Genomic DNA, 21,235 nt, shown 5'->3' on the forward strand with positions numbered 1-21,235 from the left:
GCTAATGGCCTATGTTTGTCTTGGTTAGTTATGAATTGTGTGGATCTTTTTTAAAACTAACCAAGAGTACCAAGATCTTGTAAACCGCTTAGAGGTTTTCTACCATCAAGCGGTATATAAATTTTGTTAAACAAATAAGTAACTAAATAAAATAAGAGAACAGAAGTCTGACTGCAGCTGAACGAAATATTTTCTTAACTAGTCTGTAGAAGTATAGGGGGAAATCACCTGATCTGCATGGTAAATAAATTACGCAATAATGGCCAGCACACAAGACAGTTATCACAAAGAGCATTCTAAACATGGCAGTCAAACATGGTTGAGGCCCAAGCCTCAAAAGGAAAAGAACTGGGAGACTGTAAGAGTTCTATATTCCTCTCTCACCTGTATGCCTAAAATTACACCCATTTCTGCCATCCCCCCCCATGGCCCTTCAATAAGCACTATTCTAATAGCCAAGAAAGGTTATCCTTCCTGGTTTCCTCTTTCATTAGAGTTGTTCTATAGAGACAGTGCCTTTTGCCACTGCTGATTCTCAAAACATGTTTCTGCTACCTTTTGACACAGGGAAAAGGGCAGAAAGGCTAAAAGGAATCCTGGGAAGAGAAATATATTGTTGGAATGGAATAGTGCATGGCAACTATTTACCCAATATCAAGGGGTATATATACCAATATAAATGATATAGCTTTGGAGAGATTCCATTCCAAACATCATTGTCCCTTGCCTGCATGGTTCATAGAATTGGCAGGGGAGAGATAAAAGGATGCTGTGAATGCTAGGCCCCAGATCAATCTGAATGATATATCCGGATTGGTGGGAATCTAATTGTGCAATTCCCAATGAACCACATGTTATTGTGAGAAACAAAAGCATTTCAAGTGAAATATCCATCACTTTATAAAAATCAAGCCTCGTTTGTAATAACAAAATACTTAATTTTTAAGAATGCTTTATAAAGCCTCTATAACAATAAACATCTTCCATGTTTCTTCTTGCAGTGTGACAGCTGTTGAAACAGCATAGTTAAGGGACACTTCATAATGCTGTGAGTTTACTCAAGTTGTTAAAAGAATACTCAGTATTATTTCCACATAGGTGCTCCATCAAACAGTCTCTTAAATATAATGCTAAAATGTGACATTCTTCATGTGTACAATAGGGTGGATGTTTCACATTTCTGGTACAGCAATTAGTACTGAAATGGCTATAATTGGGTTCTAAAGTTAACAACCCATTAAGATGACTGAAATAAATTCTCCACTCAGTGTTATTACTCTACTTATTTGGCAGTGGAGTCAATAAGGCACTATACACTGGCTTACATCTTCAGGGTCTTGTTTGCTACCTGAAGGCCTAAGCATTTAATGGGCTTCCTTCGTAAGATTTCATTTAAGAAACAATCTCTAAGAAGGTCAACTAGAATACCTTAAATTACAGAAAAGCTCATTGAGCTACAATTGCGAGTGAAGGGGCGAAATAAGACAAGGACACATCAGATTGGGTTGAACAAGGGCCACTTTATTAAACTATACAAAAACACCTTTTAAAGTGACCTGCAGAGGGAAACCTAGGTGCGGAACTATCTATAAGCAAGCATCTTGCCATACAGCTCACGGGCAACCAGCCCCTGCTTGGGACAAGGGCAAGCCCCATCTGCTTACCCCTTCCGCCAGCCACACCCAGTAGGTGAGCAGGGGGGCCTTCTCAGGTCACCACCCCCCGGGGCCGCACAACCCTCGGGTGGATGAGTTAAGTTGGCCCCAAAAGCAGCCCATATCCTGCCCTCAAGCCGCAAAGCTCTGACAGACAGGCCTCTGGAACCGCCAATCACCTCCAAAGGTGCCTAAGGGGGCCACCGAGCTGTCCTTACCTATTTCCCTTTCCGCACCTTCCCGCCACAAAAAGGGGACAAATCTCTATTTAGTCCCCTTTTACCCACTACCGAGAAGCACCTCTCGCAGACACCTCTGCAGGTCTGCCAAAAAGACGTTACCTGCGTCAGACAGGTGAACGCCATCGGCCCTGTACAGTTCACCCATCCAATGCTGAATGCAGGGTGTGAAATAGCCAACCCCCCCTGCCCCAGAATAGCCAACCGAATTTGCCGGTTGACCTTCTTTCGCACTTGGTCCATCCCTATCGGGCTCCAGACACCACGCCAAACCCTTTGCGGGAGTATGTCTGACCAAAGCAGACGTACCCAAGGCCGACATTGCCTTATTAACTGCATGCCATGCATGCCTGCCAAACTGAGGGCCATGCCCTTTCATTGCAACTGAGGGCCATGCCCTTAAGTAACTGAGGCCATCGTTGCCTCCTGAACTGCATGTCCACACATGCCTGCCAAACTGAGGGCCATGCCCTTCCGTTGCCTCCTGAGCTGCATGTCCGCACATGCCTGCCAAACTGAGGGCCATGCCCTTCCGTTGCCTCCTGAACTGCATGTCCGCACATGCCTGCCAAACTGAGGGTCATGCCCTTCCGTTGCCTCGCCAACTGCATGTCCCCACATGCCTGCCAAACTGAGGACCATGCCCTTAGGTAACCGAGGCCATCGTTGCGTCCCGAACTGCATGTCTGCACATGCCCGTCACCTGAGGGCCTTGCCTCAAATACTGAGTCGGGAATGACCACCACATGCGGAGATGTCTGCACTGAACCAAGCTGGGACAAAGTGGGTAGGAGCCCGTCCCAAAGTATTCCTCGCCAGCCAAGCCACCACACTGCAGCCCATTGACTGAGGCCTAACTGTAAGCCCAGGATAGGGTGCGCAGCTGCTCCATCCCTGTCCAACAACATTGCCGGTCCATCAATGTTATACAGGTACAACTCCCTTCCATAGAGACATCTGATTGCTGGAGGGCCCGTCGAGACAAATCTCCCTTGGATCCGGCCACCACCTCACCTATCCTAAAAGCTCCAAAAACCAGCATAAGGGCTGCCGCCTGGAATAGTCTGGCTTCATAGCTTGAGGAGCATACTGTTTTTCACTGGCCCACCATACTCAATAAAATGTCCCATGAGAAAGGGCAACGGGGATCGAGGGTGGCAGGGTGTTCTCTAGCTCACCCAGCTAACATACGGCGGACTCTGAAGTCCCTGGAATAAGTGGGAAAATCATCAGCCTTTACCTCGAAGTGCTTGGACTGAGAGGCCCAGTCTCTAGCCATTCACTAGGCAATCCCAGCAGGTGACTCACTGAATAGGCCACTCTGGTGCATAGCCCTTGCCGGCCCAGAAGTCCTGGGAAAAACCCCTCCTGCATTCTGATAGCTGTTGAGCATGCTGGGGCGACAGACCGGCTTATGGCCATCTTTGACTCTGCTCCCCAATCTCCCAATGTGCAGTTGCACAGCACAGCTGAACCGCTCCACCTGAGTCTACCTTACCATGCCCCAAAAGAAAACATTAAAATCTGGGCACTAGAGAACAAAGGAACAGACAAGGGCCATAACCCTACCTAAAATGGAAGGGAGAGTTCCCAAGCCTCACTGCCTATAAGTCCAAGCCTGCAGCCAGCACAAAACCCCCGATGCATCCACGGACTTCCAGTTCTACCTCCCAGCCCCACCTAGAGATGCTATGGACCTTCAGCCTGCAGTTCAGAGGCTCTAGCCCTGAGCTATGTCACGTAATTCTACAGCAAGTTAGTTAGTTCTTCCCCAGGAGTGTGGGAAAACTAGACCAAATGATTTGGGCAAGAATATAAAATGTAACCTGCAGTTTGGCTCTAATTTCTTGATCAATATTTGATCACAACAAGCATTAAATTATTATACAGCCACAAACCTGAACCTGTAGTAAGGCTGTGAAAGCCCTGCTACAACCTCATAAACCACCGGAAAAGACCTCTAATACCTGGAGGGCAGACAAGAAACACTTTCTTGGCCTAAGTGTCATGAAACCCTACTGACTGACCACATGAGTATGATTGGTGGTGAATTAGGTGGTATGCCCAGGAAGGTTAACACCGGGCAGGATGGTCTATTGACACAGCCATTAAGATGAACCAGTTGCATAGCCATTCCATAATCTGTGACATCAGGTGTTAACATGCATCCAAATTTTATTTTATTTTTTTATCCTCTCATCCCAACAGCCCCTTCAAGGAAGGAGCTGAAGCGCTCCATGCGAGAATAGAGCAGCCTATATGTAATGCTCTACCTCATAGAATTGACTGAAAAGGCAAAAACCCAGCAGCTATAAATCCCCTTGTATCCCCACAGTAGATGAAAAAACAGATTAGATGTCATACTTTCCCATAGGCAGTGCATTAACTAACTGGTAGGAAGCCATTACTGATTGCCATTGTGTCTATGCCCAAGACAAATTTAAGAGTGCAGTCCCTTAAGGCAAGCCCTGAGACTACAATATGGGATCCAGAAACTGAAAGAAAACCCCATAACAAAACAAACCTCCCCAGGAACTGGGCAGTCTGCAAGCAAGGTCCCAGTACCTCGAGCTTAACAGGGGAGGAACGCTTTCCTTGAGCAGCTACTGCTGGGTGCTTCTCCTCACCGCTGTGAGGGCCACTGGCCTCATATTTCTCTGTTTCACATAAAGAAAGGAAATAATTTATGAGTAAGCACATTTTCCCAGCCACCATTTTAGTGCAGCTAACCCAGTTCCCCAAAGCACAGATACTGGAGATATGGCGCTGCCACCCATATTTGGCCGACTGCAGCGGCCTCCCCCTTGTAGGCTTCCAAACACCTATCATAATAGATGTCCAAAATGCAAAATTAACATCCTATATCCCTTTCTAGTAAATGATATCATAAATCCAAGAGCAGCAGATGCTGAGGATGTGTTGCTGTCACCAATATGAGGCTGCACTATAGCAGGTTTTCCAACACTCTAAATAGATGAGCCAATGCAACAGTTGCACGCTATATGTAATTCCAGGTAATGATATCAGAAGTCCTAACTAAAATGTAATTTCAGGTAATGATGTTTCGTTGTTGGTGCCATAATCCTCAGTAAAGGGGGGAAGAGTCTGCCTGGACCTTAAAGGCAGCCCTATGTCAATAAGAGTCTAAGATCCTGTAATATGAGGGATCTCTATTAGGCAAATCGGGCTTTCCTCTTTATTCCTATTCCCCAATCAATATGATTACCATCTGCTAAACTTTCCATTCCTAACTAAATTCAGGTAAATGCCTCTTCTGTCTCAGAGTGAACAAATAGCCTGAAATTAACACTTGGAATGCAAAAGGACCGCTCACTTAAGATAGAGCGATTTAGACATTTTCTAGCAAACTGTTATCTCCGCCCTTATTATCATATAACTATGAAAGGCCCAAAGGCTAAAAAGGCTCACTAGGCCCCACCAATATACTAGTATGTAGTATAATAATCATATAATTAAGTACTTCAAACCTCATACATGCCCGGGCCTAGCAAGAAGTTGTACCTATGCCTGGGCCTAGCAAGAAGTCATAAGCCTCACATCATGCATCCACCCTGTAATAATATAATAAAGAACCAACCTGTGTATATCATCAGGGGGGGCTCAGCTGGATAACCTGCGGGGGTGGGCAATCCTCCCCCTATGTCTGGGCCTAGCAAGAAGTCATAAGCCTCACAAAAGGGCTCTGCCATCACATCATGCATCTACCCTGTAATAATATAATAAAGAACCAACCTGTGTATATCATCGGGGGGGGCTAAGCTGAACCTGTTGGGGGGAGAGTGCTCAGAGGGAACTTAAACTAGAAGGATTAGACACAATTTCTTTTGTTCGTCCCTTTTATTCTGATTAATTTTTAATTTCCCTTTATGTGCATGAGTCTGTCTTTAACCAGTGTATTAGCATGACTATATTTAATTTTGTTTGTATATCCAGTATAGTCTCATTTATTTTTAAACTTCCTGTGTCTTTCTTTTAACCAGCAGCAGCACTAACGTCGCGCTGCTCAATAAAAAGCCTCAATCAACCCCTCCACAACTGCTAGGTGGGGGGGGTATTGGACATGCCGCTGCTAGGCCCCACTACAAGGCCCACTGGTCAGGCCCCTTTACGAGGCCTACCCAAGTCGCAGCCACCCCGCAACACTACCACCCACAGCTGTTGGGGCTCCCAAAACCCCCTCTGGGGGTAACCAATTAGGCCTAATAGGCCCAACCAATAGCTGTCCTGCAGCTTTCTCTGCTATGTCCCTCATCGTCCTCTCATCGCTCGTTGAAAGAGGAGGTAGGAGGGGCGGCCTGGCCTTAAATAGACCCATGGCCCCTCCCCTCCCTGCCGCATGTCATGCACACATAACGCTGCAACACACGATGTTGCCCTTAACGAAGATGGCCGCGGCAGCATCGCTCCCTCCTCGCAACTATGCCCTGCTTATCCATGCTGCGCAGGTGAGTGGGGCTTCATTTTTACCTCAGATGTTCACCTTACTATCTAGAGATAATGACTGGTATAATGTCAATATAAAGAACTAACAATGAACAGCAGGTCCTACTCTCGAATGCATTTATACACTGGTATGTATTTCCAGATTGTATGAGATCGTAAGCAGCTACAAGATCACTGTCTAATTTCTTTACACTCACATTTTTCTATCATAGTCAATCTCCCAGATTTAGCTAGCACCAGATACTGAAATACCAAATTCTTTAGAAAGTTACTTTCTGCTTAAATGTCTTAACAGTTATCAGTACTTTCGTCAAACCTGCTTTTCTTGTCTTTTCTAAAGATTGTATGGTCATATTGTGCAGCTTACAGAAATTTGGAGCATTGTGCAAAGTTTATAATTCTTAGACTGATGTCAAAGCCTGGCCTAAACAATCTTTCAGACTTTGTTTATAAAGGAACAAATTAAGAAAACAAGCTTCCTAAACACTTTATGCTGTGGTTGAGGAGGGGGAAAAAACTATACTGTGTTCTAGAATAATACCGAGGTACAAATTATATTTAAGGATTCGGCATATCCCAAATTTATTGTTTTGATTTGTTAGCAACAAATTAAGTAAAAGCACGATGCTAGTGAATATTGTTTTTTTCTAGTTTTAAATCTTTGGATCATAACTTTTCATACAATCCATTATGGGGAGTATATTATTACGATATTATATCATGTCTATTCAACACTGCTGCCCAATTTTATGTATTTCCAAAGACATTTTCTAGGATACACAAATTAAAAACTCTGCTTGGTAAGGTCCTCCTTTTTTATAATGTGTCTCAAAGAACAATCATAATATAAGAGATGCTATGATAATCATACTGACTTTGCCTATTTTTTCTGACTTTATGGGGAAAATTATATTTTCTGTTTGTACAGAATTTGACTCTGAGTCCATGATGCAAAGCAGGTTGCCCACACAACCCTTTTCATAAACATGGAGCCAAATCGAGCTCATCAGAACCTCAGGAGGCTGTTTTATCTTTGCTAATACAATAATAATTGCAACCCAGATAAGCCAATGTGCTGTCTAAATATCACTGCAGTTTACTCCTAAGTAAACATAGATCACAATCCAAAGAGCTTCTTCAGTTCACACAAGGGGCATGATATAGCTCAGTGGTATTTTTAATTTTTTTTCTTGGAACATCTCCCCATGGGGATTTGCTGTTTCACAAAAACAGCCTCTTTGGATCATGGCACTGTGTTATTAGTTTAAAATTATGGGGCATTTCATACATTAAATAAAAATAAAACTATTTTTACACAACAGATGTCCAGTTCAGATGATCATCTAAACAATGGCTTAGGTGCTTAAGAATGAGCTAGGCTGAGAATCATATACATGTTCTTTCCTTCCCCCCCCCTTTCCCCCCACCCATTGGGAAAATGTGGGTTGTTTTATCCAGTTACTTAAATCAAACCAGGAACAAATCATATCAAACCTAAGTTTGGTAGACAACATCACTTAGAACAAGCCACAGTTCGCTAACTTTCTATGTAATACTAGGAACTAAGTATACACCAAAAAAGTAATGTCTAAAACAGTCCTAAGTATTTCAAATTAACTTGATTGTGGTGAATCAAATTCAAGTGTTTGGTTCTCCATTTTGATTTGTTTGCTAATTTCTGTTTAATAGATCTGTCAGCTAAGAACAGACACTGAAAGGTCCAGAGTGGGAAGTTATTGAATGAACTGTCAGTGGGCCAATACATTGCAGTAAAGGTCCTGCTTTTCCTTCTTTTGAATTTTAGTATGTGAGAGGTTCAGAGATTCAGCCCAAATTATAGCATTTAAATGATGTATCTATCTTCATATAATGGCCCCAATCTTGTCTACTAACTTAAAAACAAAACAAAACACAATGTTGATAACTGTATGTGTGTTTAAATCCATAAATATGGAATAAATCTGTTAACCTGCCGTTGACCCACTTTGGCAAATCCCATCTACCTTACATTTTTCTTCTGGAATAATAAAAATGGGACTCTGTTTTTTAAAAAGCAAGTAAAATGTTTAGGGCCAGCTGCTTCTGTTTAAACTGGACTATTTAAGAACTATGTAGCATAACTGCAGTGTCATATCATCTGAGTGCCCAGCTGAAATAAAAGGTCCTGATTAATCTTTAAAATATGTCTGGGTTCCCCTTCATCTGTGTGCATAGTGCTCCCCTGACGTAATAGGGATATACACACATGCAGAGAACAAAACTCAGCTACATATACAAAGGAATGATCCACACAGAATTGCTGCTCTGGTTCCCACATTCATTTCAGTGGGGTCTCTAATGGTGCACTTCATCAATATTATCATGCATGTTGAATACTTAAAGGGGTTCCCATGTGAAATGGTGTAATTTCACCAATGATCACCATCTGTTTTAGCATACATTTTAAAGGAGTCCCCCCCCCCCGGACCCCAATATAATTTTCCATAAATTTAAACAGGACCTTTTTCTTAACTTTTTTTACTTGGAAGTTGAAGAAATAAGAAACTGAATGTAACAGAAATGACAACCTCTGTGAAAAGGTTTATATCTCCTGCTTTATTCTTTAGACAACACAATATGTTTTATGTATGTTAATGACCTATATGGGATAACTAAAATATCAGATAATCATTCATTTGGAGAAGTGGGAGATTTGGATGTGCTAATAAAATCTATGTCCAATTCTATTTCTACAGCATATTTACCATTAGATAAGGTGATGGCACTCTGTATATTATGGATAAACAATAGGAAATGAAGATAATGAAAGACTTATGTTATTTGAGGATGGATGTCATCAGGATATGTGTACCATGTAATACATCAAATTTATGCTTGGCTTGCTTAGATAACTTAAAACTAAAGTTAAGCAAATTAGTTAATAAATACAGTATTTACTGACCTGTCTCTGCTTCGCCGTGAGGGGAAGGCAGCATTACAACCAGCCACTGTGCAGACATGCATCTCTTTTAAATGAACATTCCTATAGTGGAGCTTCACACTATAGGAACTCTTGAAACTCTTCTTGCACACATAGCAGATCTTTGGATCTGGGCTTGAGCACAAATCACTTTCTGGGGAAAATTTCTGGGGGCTGTTATAGTTGAAAGTTGAAGTGAAGCTTTCATGGAGTGCAGTCATACTGGCACCGCCTCCATTGTAAAGTCCATATTGGCTCATGTAAAACATTTCATATGTAGGGTCTGTAAATTCTTCCTTAACCTTAACTTCATCTTGATGGGGAGCATCATGGTAGTTTTCATCTGGCCTGTCATGGTTCATCATGGATTTATTGTTTCTTTCATGCATCATGTGCTCATCCCCTTCCATGGACTCCTCACATGGTTTTGGTTCTGAGGATTCTGACTCATTTTCATAGTCTCTCTCATGTTCTTGATCTTCTGATGTCATGCTATCTGCCCTTCTTAGCTCTGTCCTTGAAATGCATCTGTTCCTCCCATTTTTTGAGAAGTCTTTCACAGACAACCCAGGGCTCATCTCTTCCTGAGAATGACAATGATTATCATGACCACCATCATTAGCCACACTTCGATTATCATTACTGTCCTCATCTTCATCAAATTCATCAGCGGTGTCAATAACTTCCTTTTCTATTTTCACAGGCATGCTTGACTTTCTTGGTTTTTTCTTAGGGGCAAGGTCAGCATTTGCCTCTTGGGTGGGGATCATCACTGCAGGTAGTGTTGAATCTGAAGGAGGCAGAGGAGGCTGCTCTACTGTACTAGTTGCTGGCATTAAAGGACTAGTAGGTAAAGAGGTTGGAGGACTCACCATCTCACCTGGTGTAAGTAAACTTCTGTAAAAAGGAGGAACAGGTTGTATAGTTTTTAAAGCTGGGAAGACGAGTTGGCTAGGTAGAGGATTTTGTAGCACAGGATCAAGCGGGGGAGTGGTAAAACCCATTGGAGGTCGTCCAGGACTTGTTAATGTTAAGCTGGACTTTGTACTTGCTATTACAGGAGTAGCAGCACCTGATGTAGCACGGATCAGATCCTTGTCTCGATTGTTCCTTAGCATGGGCATATGAAGTCGGGGATTGGGGTTAGCACTGTGACGGTTGCGACTTCTGAGTGAGCTGAAGACCATGTTACAACCTTCAATAGTACACCTATGTTTGATCTTCAGATGGACAGCATTGTAGTGGATTTTGAGGGTACCCTTGTCATAGAAGGTTTTGCCACATGCATTGCAGAAGACTCTCCCTTTCCGTGATGCTGATCCCATTCTCCTCATTCTATGAATTCTGAAAGAGCTTTTTGTATGTTCAGGTTTGGACAAATCATTGACAGGGGTAGAAGTCTGAACTGGGGACGCAGAAGCTGGCTCAGATTTGGGCTCTACATTTGTGATGCTGGTCAAGGCATTCCTGTTGGATGTCTGCTCATTCTTGAATGGTGCTGGGGAAACTTCAGATTCACTGCTTTCATTATATTCATTCTGAGTTGAAAGGCTTGGTTCACGCAGTCTCAGCGTTGGCTGTTCCAGCAGGAGACCATTTGGAGGCAAACCCAGCAGAGGAGCAGAGACTGGATTTATATACTGAAATGGAAGCAGGAATGCTAGGCTGTTGGGGATGTTTTCAAAATGATGAATGCTGGAAGGGTTGCTGTTCTCTAGGTGAGCAAGGAGACTCGGGCTCCTGGTTCGATTATTGCTTTCAATAAAAGTCCTTATATCTGAGTCTGTCTTTGAAGACGGTACAGCCACTGCCTGGCCCTCTTTTTCTTGAATTGCCATCAGCTCCACAATGGATTTGGTTTCTCCAAACCTCAGAAACTGCTGAAGGGTAATAATCTCTTCTTCCCTGGACATGATAGCCCAGCGGTCCAGCACTTTGCCTGCAGCATCCTAGAGGCCATATCAAAGAAACAACAAAGACAAACACAAAAGAAGAAAACCTTATTGATTCTGCATAATTATTGACTTCGATTGAAAGCACTGTGCTGACTGCTCATCAAATGCTAAGCTCAGAAAAAGTACATGCAAACACAGTGTTCATAGAAGTCGGCCCACAAAGCAAGCTTTGCTACCATGCAAATGTGGTAATTAGAGTCATACTTAAAGAAACAGAGTGGTTTAATAATGTCAAAGCAAACAAAAATGTAGACTACTGGGGCTCTGTGATCTAAACTACCTTCAATAATGCCATTTTAACAATAAAGATCTGTGTACTATGCAATTGTTTAACAATTGTTAGAATGAGAGATGAACTCTTGCTATGCACAGCACTGCAAATGCAGAAGACTGCACCTTAATCCTTATTAAATGGTGCCACTATAAGAAATATTTAAGTAAATACATTTACTAGTATGTACCTGCTGGAAAATATACACCTGTGAGGGTTTTAAAAAATAAAAGGAAAATGCATAGGTAGGAATTAGAACTGATGAGGCAAAGATTTTAAAAGACAATATAAAATATTAAGAAAAGTTTTACTATTATTTTTTTCTTTTAGAGCAATATTTAAAATTGAATTTTATTCCAACTCACATTAAAAGCTTTGGCAAATCCACTGTTTTGATTCAGGGAACTGCTGCATTACAGGCAATTGATTGTTATCCTGTAATCTGAGTTTGGTTAGACTTAAAATGTGATGGCTTTGTGCCATTTTTTAATAAAGGACAGTTGCAAATATTTTTTAAAGTAAACGTTTGATAGTTGCAGATAACATAAATGTGTAAAAATGTTGTCTCTTAAGACCATCTTCTGACAGCAAGGAAAAAGTCCAGGGAGAATACACATCAGTAATCACCAGACTATCTGTTGTTAAATATACATTAAAAGCATTTCACACTTTCATTTTTGCTAGTAAGTATGAGATTTGCCTGGAGGAAGGACTTAAAAATTCTGCACTGTAATGTCAAGCCCTCCACTGAAGCCTATACTGTACGGACAAAAAATAATAATTCAATTGTTTAGATAATAAACACATCATTTCACTGGCAACTTTCCTAGTTAGGTTAATGCCAGCCATGTTGCCACCTTTGTAATTAATCAGAAAACCTTTTCCTGAGCACCAAGCAGTGAATGTTTTAGTGACTCCTGCTGAGATGCCTCCCTAGTTTAGGGTTCTTATTTCTTTTTTTTCTTACTCTAAGTAGGGCTTAAACACAAACACAGAAAGACCCTCAATTGTTGCCCTCTAGCAAACAAACAGATCAAGCAAAGCATCAGTAGAAGCAGAATGATAACAAAAGCATAAATGTGAAGACCACTCTTCATTTCTTCAAGTTAGAAAAATAAGGTATGACTGCACATAACACATAATTAACGTAAGGAACACCACCACAAAATAGGGTGATGTCCACTAGACGAGACACATTCATATAGGCCAGACCTAACAATGGCCACTTGCCATGTTAAATGAAATCTCCATGCTCAGAGGCAATATACCTACTTGCAAGATATCCAGAAACATCAGACTGGCTGTGTATAGAAAGAGAGTGCTGGACTTGTTGTGCACTTAGTTTAGTAATACTTGTGTTATCATGTTCAGTATAAATTCAAAACCTTACTCATTTTATGGCACAAAAGTGTTCAAAAATCCTGTCTGGACATGGCCTGTTTTGGGTTGTAATACTATGAAGATTAACTCAGATATAAGTTCCGCTGAAATGTGTAATGGTATTCTGAAGCAGGGTGTTTATTTATTTCAGGATTGATTCTGAACAAATGTCTCCCCATGCCCCATGCTTCCCTGAAGGAATACATGTGAAGAACATTAAGCTGGAATGTAAAATCCCTGTTTGCATTCCTAGGTAACATTTTTCATGTGTACTGTGAGATATTCCCCAGTGGGAGGAAACATTTTCCTGGAATCATGTCTCAGACCAGTATGAAATGCTACAAAGTCAGTTAAAATGGACACTGACATGTGAGCATGGGCAAGTTTGTTGTGTGAACTGCATGTGCATGGCTTGCTCCAAAGGCTGGCAAGGTGGGGCAGGGGATGGGATCTTAAAACTGGCAGGGAGGTCTATGGAAACTGGACAAACCTTCAAACGAAACTATCACATGGTCTGTTTTCCATTTGTTCTAAACTAGCACTATGTAACTCAAGGGTAGCATTTGAGTGCACAACAGTGAAATTATGCAAGTTATACTACTGAAAGCTAGAAGGTGGCATTTTTCAAAAGTAATTTGGCATGCTTGCTTCCACAAGTTACCCAGCTGAGAATTCTTGGGTGTGCCCTACCCCTGATACTTCTTGCTAGTTAAGGAGACACACTGATGGTCTGTTGGCCAGGAGCCCTGTATATGTGCCTGTAAATGCCACTGAGAAGGGGATGTAAGCACCATGACCCATTAACTTCTTCTCACAGTCTGACCACACATACAGTGCAGGGGGAAGCAGAATCATGCCAGCTGATACTACTCCCAGCTTCTCACATATCTTCTGCCCACCACCACCATCCCTCCCACACATTCACCATAAGGTTAAAGCACTGTCTACGTGCATAGGGACTGATAGAACACTGTCTACGTGCATAGGGACTGAACTCATATCGGGAAATCCAGTATGTGAATGGTCATAAAGTCCACCCTCATCCAATGCTGAATGTGTGAAAGTTGTTGGGTGGGGCCAACCAGGCAATCCCAGTTCCTGTCCTGCATATTGTATATTTGGACAGATAGTGAGAAGAAGGCTATAGTAGAGTATCATAATGATACTCAATTAAGATACTAGTGGGTGTTTGGCCTTACAATGTAACACAAGTCAGTCCTTGGTGTCTTCTTGGACAACTGCAACTACCTCCAATCTAATTTAGAAACCCACTCCGGTAGCATGGCAAGACTGATATTGAAACCCTCCTTAGCTCATTAGTACAGGCTATTTTTGCATAGCCTTGGAAAGGAAGTGTTTTTTCACTACAAGACTGGCTGAGATTGTACTATCAATTCGGTTTCACAATGCAGTCTTCTGTCTACACTCTTCTCTTTCCTAAATTAATTAGACACTCGTCTTGGGGAAGCCTTTGAAATATGCCATGGATGTGCAGCCTCTTCACATGCACATTTACTAGGAAGTAAGTCTCATTCTGTTCAGTAGGAAGATCATAGCCTTAGCAGTGGCGTACCAACGGCGAAGTGATGGGAGCGGCCCACCTCGGGTGCAGGCAATAAGGGGGTGCATTGTCAGACAATGCCAGAGCCAAACCCAATGGCAGGCAGAGCACCTCATCCTGGGTTTCCCTCTCCCTCCCCCTCCCCCTCTCTGTTGGGGGCAACCCCGAGTTGAGCGGGGAGGAGGAGGCAGAGGCAGGGAGGAAGGCCGGCCAGCCAGCCAGCAGGGGCCAATGGGGCAGTGCCCCTTTTGCCTCCTGGACCAGCCCTCCCCCTTGTGAGGTCTTTGGAGTGGGCCGGTGCTGAAGCAGTTAATGCTCAGGGCTCGGCTGGAGAGGCACAGGCAGGCAGACAGGCTGTGCTGGAGGCACAGTGCGGCTCTTGGCACTGGTAGGCAGAGGAGACACAGCTGGCAGGCAAGCCAGCGAGGGGCGTCCGGGCCGGGGCCCAGCCGGTGAGTGAGCCAGGGAGCCAAGGGGTGGGCTGGGGTCCAGTGTGCCCAGCGCAAGGGGCGGCCATGGGGGGGAGGTCAGTGCCTTTGCACCAGAGGAGCTCCCTAGAGCCGTAGGGGTGCTCAGCGCTGCCTACCCTCCTACTCCTTTCCCACCGCTGTGCGTTGCAGAGGCAGTGGCACGCAGGAAAGGAGGGCTCTCCAGCGGGCAGCAAGCTGGAAGACATGCGTGTAGCAAGCTGGAAGACACGTGCGGGCAGTTGAACACCCAGATGTGTGGATGTGTGAAGCTAACGTCCAGGCATGTGGCGTTGAACACGGCCATGGGGGCAACACACCCTTGCCTGCCTCTTTTTGCATGTGAGAAGAGACCACAAACTTTGTGCAGGTGCGTTTGTGGACTGGGCGATCATCTCTCAGCTCAGTCAGGGTGCCAGCACTGTGGATGTGGACACAAGGGGCTTTATACTTGTACGTGTGTGTGCGCGCGCAGGTATATAGACCAATGTGGACATTTGGTGTGCCTGTGAGGGCATAAATGCACCTTTGGAGGCCACTTTAAGTGTTACACTTCTAGCCATCAATATTTATGTATCAGCAAACTGTATACACACCATAATGCATGGATGACAGAGGGTTGGTAAGTGCATACCCCACTGGTCACATCTCAAAGCGTTCAATATGTAGGTATAAGTTTTTTTCCCTTTTTTCAAAACACATATTAATGTAATTAAAAAGTATTAATCCATTACTTTCCCCCTTTTTTATACTGTACTTTTTAAAAAAAAATTTACTGGCATGATTATATATAAGAAGTTCAATAAAAGAAAATTTTCACTGTCACAGTTTCTTTTCTGGCCATTATTATTATTAGTTTCATTTCATGATTATTACTGAAAATAATTTTGTCATATAGATCCACTCTGGGTGTCAAATATGCTAGGTATGTCACTGAACCTTAGTTATCCCATGTTGAATGATATATCTGGATTGGGCTCTGTTTATTTACTATGCATGTTCAGATTTATGTTTATGTTCATCTTATCCGATTTATTCAGAGTTTACTGTAGTTCTTCTAGATCTGCACCTTTACCACTCACGATAAAATGCTAAAACGCTGCATCTGTTTCACAGGAATCGTAACAATATAAAAGTTAACTGAGCATGAATGTGCAAGTGAACCTTCAAATGAATACCTACCAGTTATGTTTTAAAAGATGTAGCCATTTGGTCGTGCTGTATTTTCTTTAAAATAAATTATCAGCAGATTAACATTTACAGCTGCAGCCACTGATGGCCAATAACAGCAATTTTTATTCTGAAATCTTCAAATATGATGGTGGCTTTTGTTGCAACTGTTTTCTGGTTGTATCTTTTTGATACTATTTCATTACAGATAATTAAGTCAGGCTTGATATATTTCATATACTGTACTACAGCAAATATATGCTGTGTTATGATGAAAGCTAAATAGTCACAAAACACTAGCTGTATGAAACCTTGTAAACGTGTCACAATTCAGAACTACATAAGGGAAAAGAGGAATATTTTAAAATTTTAAAAGGTTACAAGAAACAAAGAAAAATCCCTTTGGATTATACTATAAACTAGCTTTAAATTCCTTGGTGTATTGTAATACTTCGCTTGAGGTTCAAATAGTTTCTGACATGTAACTAGTTTATTGCTTCTCTTACAATCTTCTCTTAATGACATTAAATTTGATCAACATTTACACTTTTCATTACAAAACTTTCCAATTTGTGTTATTTCCATAAATTCTTTACTGAATAAGACAATTCTCTTGTGACCATGCAGGAAAGTCATAGAGTGTCAGTGCTGAGAATAGTCTGTAAAACCAACCTGCCACACTCCTACAGCTTAAAAAGATGCTTCTCTCCCACCTTCTAAGACTGATTTTTACAAACTGGTTGCTCCCTTCTGGTTTCAGAAAAAGGAAAATCTCTAAACCATGTAAGATTAATTTCCAGCAGCATAAGATTTATAACCCTAAATTATTCTTTCCATAATTCGAAACACACAAACATCTCTCTCTCTCTTTAAAACTGTATGGACAAATATTTCTAGAACCATACACACATTGTATTTATTACTGGGTCAGTGAAACAGTACCAGAGTTAATCAGCTTACATTCATCTTCTGATTTTTGCTGACCTATAGGTTATGATGAGATATGCCAGGATGTGTTAGGATACATCTTGCCCTACCATGTGGGTCATCTACGAACGAATGATGAACTCACGATTATCACAGACAATACAAACAGGGTTCGAAAGGATGACCTCTCACACCAAGATTCAGTGCAATTTTCAGTAGTTTAATTGGGGGAGGGGGTGTCCTCGGGACAGGGATAAGAAAGTAGGAGAGATGATTTCCTGAGGGCTTCTAGTTCATAAATCATTTTTTTGATACAACACGAAAGCTTTTATACTTTGTTTAAGAGACAAGCACATTTTCCAAGCAACATTTTCTACCATTTTGCTCTAAAATAATCTTGGGTTTGATTCCGCACCCATCACCCTGCGTTTGAAAATATTCTATGATCTATAATACACTTAGCCAGCTGCTAATTGTTATATATCTAACAGTATTTGCAGGCCTGTTATCTCTCTAATTTACTTTTTGGCATAGCTAACTAAAGGTAAATGTATGCATACATTTCAGGTATTTATTGAAAGATAATTATACAGGAGCTGAAATTAATTTTAAAAAGGTTAAAACAAAAAAGTTTCCTTTAAAAATTATAATTTTGGGAAGCAATTAGGGAATATTTTCTATCACTGTTGTGATAGTTTCTGAGAAGTACTTTATTAGCATTCATTTCATTAACCAAGTGTCTACTTGGTATATGACAATTAAGTAACAACAATGAAATGATGAGAAGTTGCATAAATACATAAGTAACATTTTCTAAGATTTATAGTGTAATCCTATCCTTAGGTGGCAGTCTTACATATATTTATCTGGGAGTAAGTCCCACTGAACTTAGTGAAACTTACTTCTGAACAGACATGCATAGGATTGTGCTTTTAGTAAAATAAGCATGTCTACCACACGCTTTCCACTCACAGCCCTTTCTTTAAAGCTATATCCTTTTGAAAATGCTGTCCAGACTAAAGCTCTACATAATTTCCATCATGGCCTAGGATATGATGTCATTACTTTGTTCTGCTTCCCAAGAGTATCTTCTTATGGCCAATTAAAATGTTTAGTTCTTCTTCTTCTAGAATTAGGTCTGCAGTCCACACTCTTTCAAGGTAACGAGCTTGGTTAAGAATGACCAGACATAGGGGTACATCAGTTCACAATAGCAAGTTGCTGGAGATTACAAGATTTGGAGTTACTGGGCATTCTGTAGTGTATAGATTCAGCAACAGAATGTTGGCCAATGACTCTCAGGAGCCAGTGATCCTGTAGGATAGTGTCCCACACTAGTAGAAATCTGTGGGCCAGTTTAACAATCAGGAACATAGGAAGGTGCCTTATACAGAGACAGTCAGTTGGTCCATTTGGCCCAGATTTGCCTGCACTGACTCGCAAAGGCTATCCAGGGTTTCAGAAAGGAATCTTTACCAGCTCTACCTGGAAATGCCCAGGACTGAACCTGGGACTTTCTGCCTGCAAAGCTAGTGCTGTATACTTAGTTGCTTAGTGATCAACTAAGTTGCATGGTCTGCATCATGGCACGAGTCAGTTTCATGTTAGATGGCCCGTGAAGCCCAGATCACAGACAAGTATAATTGCAATGTCAGCATTTCCATGTTTGGGGGCAGTGTTTTATCCTGGGCTGGCAGCTTAAGAGAATTCTGAGTTTGCATGCCCTGCCAATTTGGGGGGGGGGCACTAATGCTCCCATGGTAATGGGCCCCCCAAAACCATTGTTGTCATTTGTTGTGTCTTTCCATGTTTTTAATTTACCTTGTGAGCCCAAAGTAGAGCCCAAAGTTAAAATTTCAGTCCCAGTTCAGTCACACGCGGAAGATTGCCACATAGTAAGTGACTGAATTGGAGCATAATAACTCTTGACCTGACTGGAGGGAAGAAACATGGGGCTACAGAACTGAAACTGGAAGACAAAGGGCAGATGATAAAACAAAGTAAAACGAAACAAAAAAGAGTACCACATTCAGTCTAGCACAATATAGAATTGAAACAGACCTCTAATGATCACAGATCGCTAGGACTTTGGTTTTATATCTCTGCACCTCCACCAGCAGAGACTCTGTCGAACAAAATGCTTAAGCACTGGCCCCATGCTGATTTCAAAAGGCACAATCTACCAGATCCCCAATTAATACCACTACATTCAGGATACGGATTTTCTCTAGAGGTCTCCAGTAATTCTCATTCTGATACGAATCTTCCATAAGCTCCAGTCTACCTTAAATCTCCATAATAATTACTCTCTTTACAACATTCTGAATGCTTGGCCCTGAAGGACTGTGGTATAATGAGGTGAAGCATTTGCAACAAATTATAAGAAAATGCACAAAGTGAAATGAATGTGTCTCTCTTGATTAAATGAAGTTCTGGCACAGAGAGAAAAGTTGGAAATGCATGACAACAAAGAGAATATGTTGGGCAGTGCAAGTCTGCATGAATTTTAAGAGGCAAGTTTTACTTTACTGTGTACATTTTCCCCCTCCAAATCAGGAGCCAACTAGCAGCATGGTAGCCAATTGGGAAATACAGAAATGTGCTCCCTTAATTCCAATTGAAGGACTAGTCCAATTATTTAGAAAATGTCCTAATCGACTTAGTAGTAGGTCTTTATACAAAAAGTACTTTCACTCAAATTAGAACAGTTATTACTGTAACATGAACTGTCAGTATAATGCGTTCTGCCATTCTTTCTTGGACTGAATAATGATGGATGAATATGTGGACACAAACACAAAAACACCACAAAATAACCAAGCAATACACAACTAAACAATAGGCAGTATCCCCAAATATTATTATAATTTTTTTTGAAAATATCCCACCTTCACAAAGTAAAATGTGGTGGCAATCATCATGGCATCTTGTAGATAGAAGCAAAAACTTACTTGACGGCCTTGCTCAGATACTTAGTAGGCTAAACAATGGCTGCACATCCAGGCCCCAAACAGAAGCAATATTTCATACTATTGTGCCTCCACTTGATCCCCAGTGGGTCATTATTGTGCCAACACCAATGCCACCTCCCATCTGTATGGGGCCCATAGTGTATAAGTGACCCATATACCTGACCCATGGTCTCATGTAGCTAAGGTCCTCCTGCAGTGGTCTCTGTTCGAGGATACCAGGCTGTAGATCCATTGAAAATAAAAGAGTCAATCTTAGGTCTACGTGATTCTAATCCAGAAAAAAAATATTATCTGAGCAAGGTTTAACTGAATTTAAATTACATTCCACCTCATTGCAGTTACTTGTAGTGAGGATCCAAATGGAAGCTCAATGGGTATACCATCTTGACCTGGAGATTTCTCATAAATCAAGACTCGCATATAATCCAAATGTGCACTATTAATTTATAGGATCAGGATTCACATGGAATTTGCTTCATAAGGTGACTGCAAAAAGTCCCCACATGGTGGAATAAAAAATGTGGGCAGTCAGAACACTTTTTATGCATTTTATTCTCCTGGATTAGTATACAATGGGCAGACATGCAGCATGGCTTTAAAAAACCTAAGCTTTCCAGAAATAACAGAGCAACACACATACATAGAGCTTCTCACTCAGCTGGAGAACAGAATGAAAACTCTAGCCAACAGCAGCAAATTAGTTAGCAAGGATGTGGAGCTCCCAGTGAGAATCGATTCAAAATAATCCTAATTTATACAATTAGGATTTGCTTTCACAAAAACAGGTTTACCTCTGTATCTTGTGTAACTTTATTACAATTCTAAAACACTAGTTTTAAATGTTTATTGTGATTTTGAAAACATATTGTTTGACTTGTAATAAAATATTCACTTTGTTATGGAGTAGTCTTGATTATGGGCCTGATGAGCCTGCATTATTCATAAATGTAGGTCACTTCTTTTTTTTTAGCAGCAATAGATATCGTATTTTTATTTAAAAAATTATGGTAGACCTCAATAACTTTACAACTCTAACTGGACTTCTTTCAATTAGAGGCCAAGATAGCACCTTCAAGGCAGAACTTCCTAATAAGGCCTGCCCTTTTTTCTCTATAGTACTGCTAGATTTTCCCCAAAGCCTATCCCATGCCTCATTTAAGAAATCCTTACATGAATCACAACCATATGAACAGAGTACATTTAACCTTATTTTCT

The 21,235-nt window shown here is 41.5% G+C and overlaps 1 protein-coding gene across 24 annotated transcripts in view; it reads right to left on the reverse strand.

Annotated features, from left to right (window-relative positions):
• The window catches only part of BNC2 (basonuclin zinc finger protein 2), a 626,204-nt gene that overhangs the window by 24,118 nt on the left and 580,851 nt on the right, over window positions 1-21,235 (reverse strand). For all 24 annotated transcript variants that reach the window (XM_061630417.1, XM_061630538.1, XM_061630453.1 and 21 more), the window contains one exon: window positions 9,300-11,266. In XM_061630417.1, coding sequence (XP_061486401.1) covers window positions 9,300-11,266 — 1,967 coding nt within the window. The remainder of the gene's footprint in view (window positions 1-9,299; window positions 11,267-21,235) is intronic.

The sequence above is a fragment of the Rhineura floridana genome, chromosome 1 (assembly GCF_030035675.1).
Source record: "Rhineura floridana isolate rRhiFlo1 chromosome 1, rRhiFlo1.hap2, whole genome shotgun sequence".
NCBI classification, from domain to species: domain Eukaryota; kingdom Metazoa; phylum Chordata; class Lepidosauria; order Squamata; family Rhineuridae; genus Rhineura; species Rhineura floridana.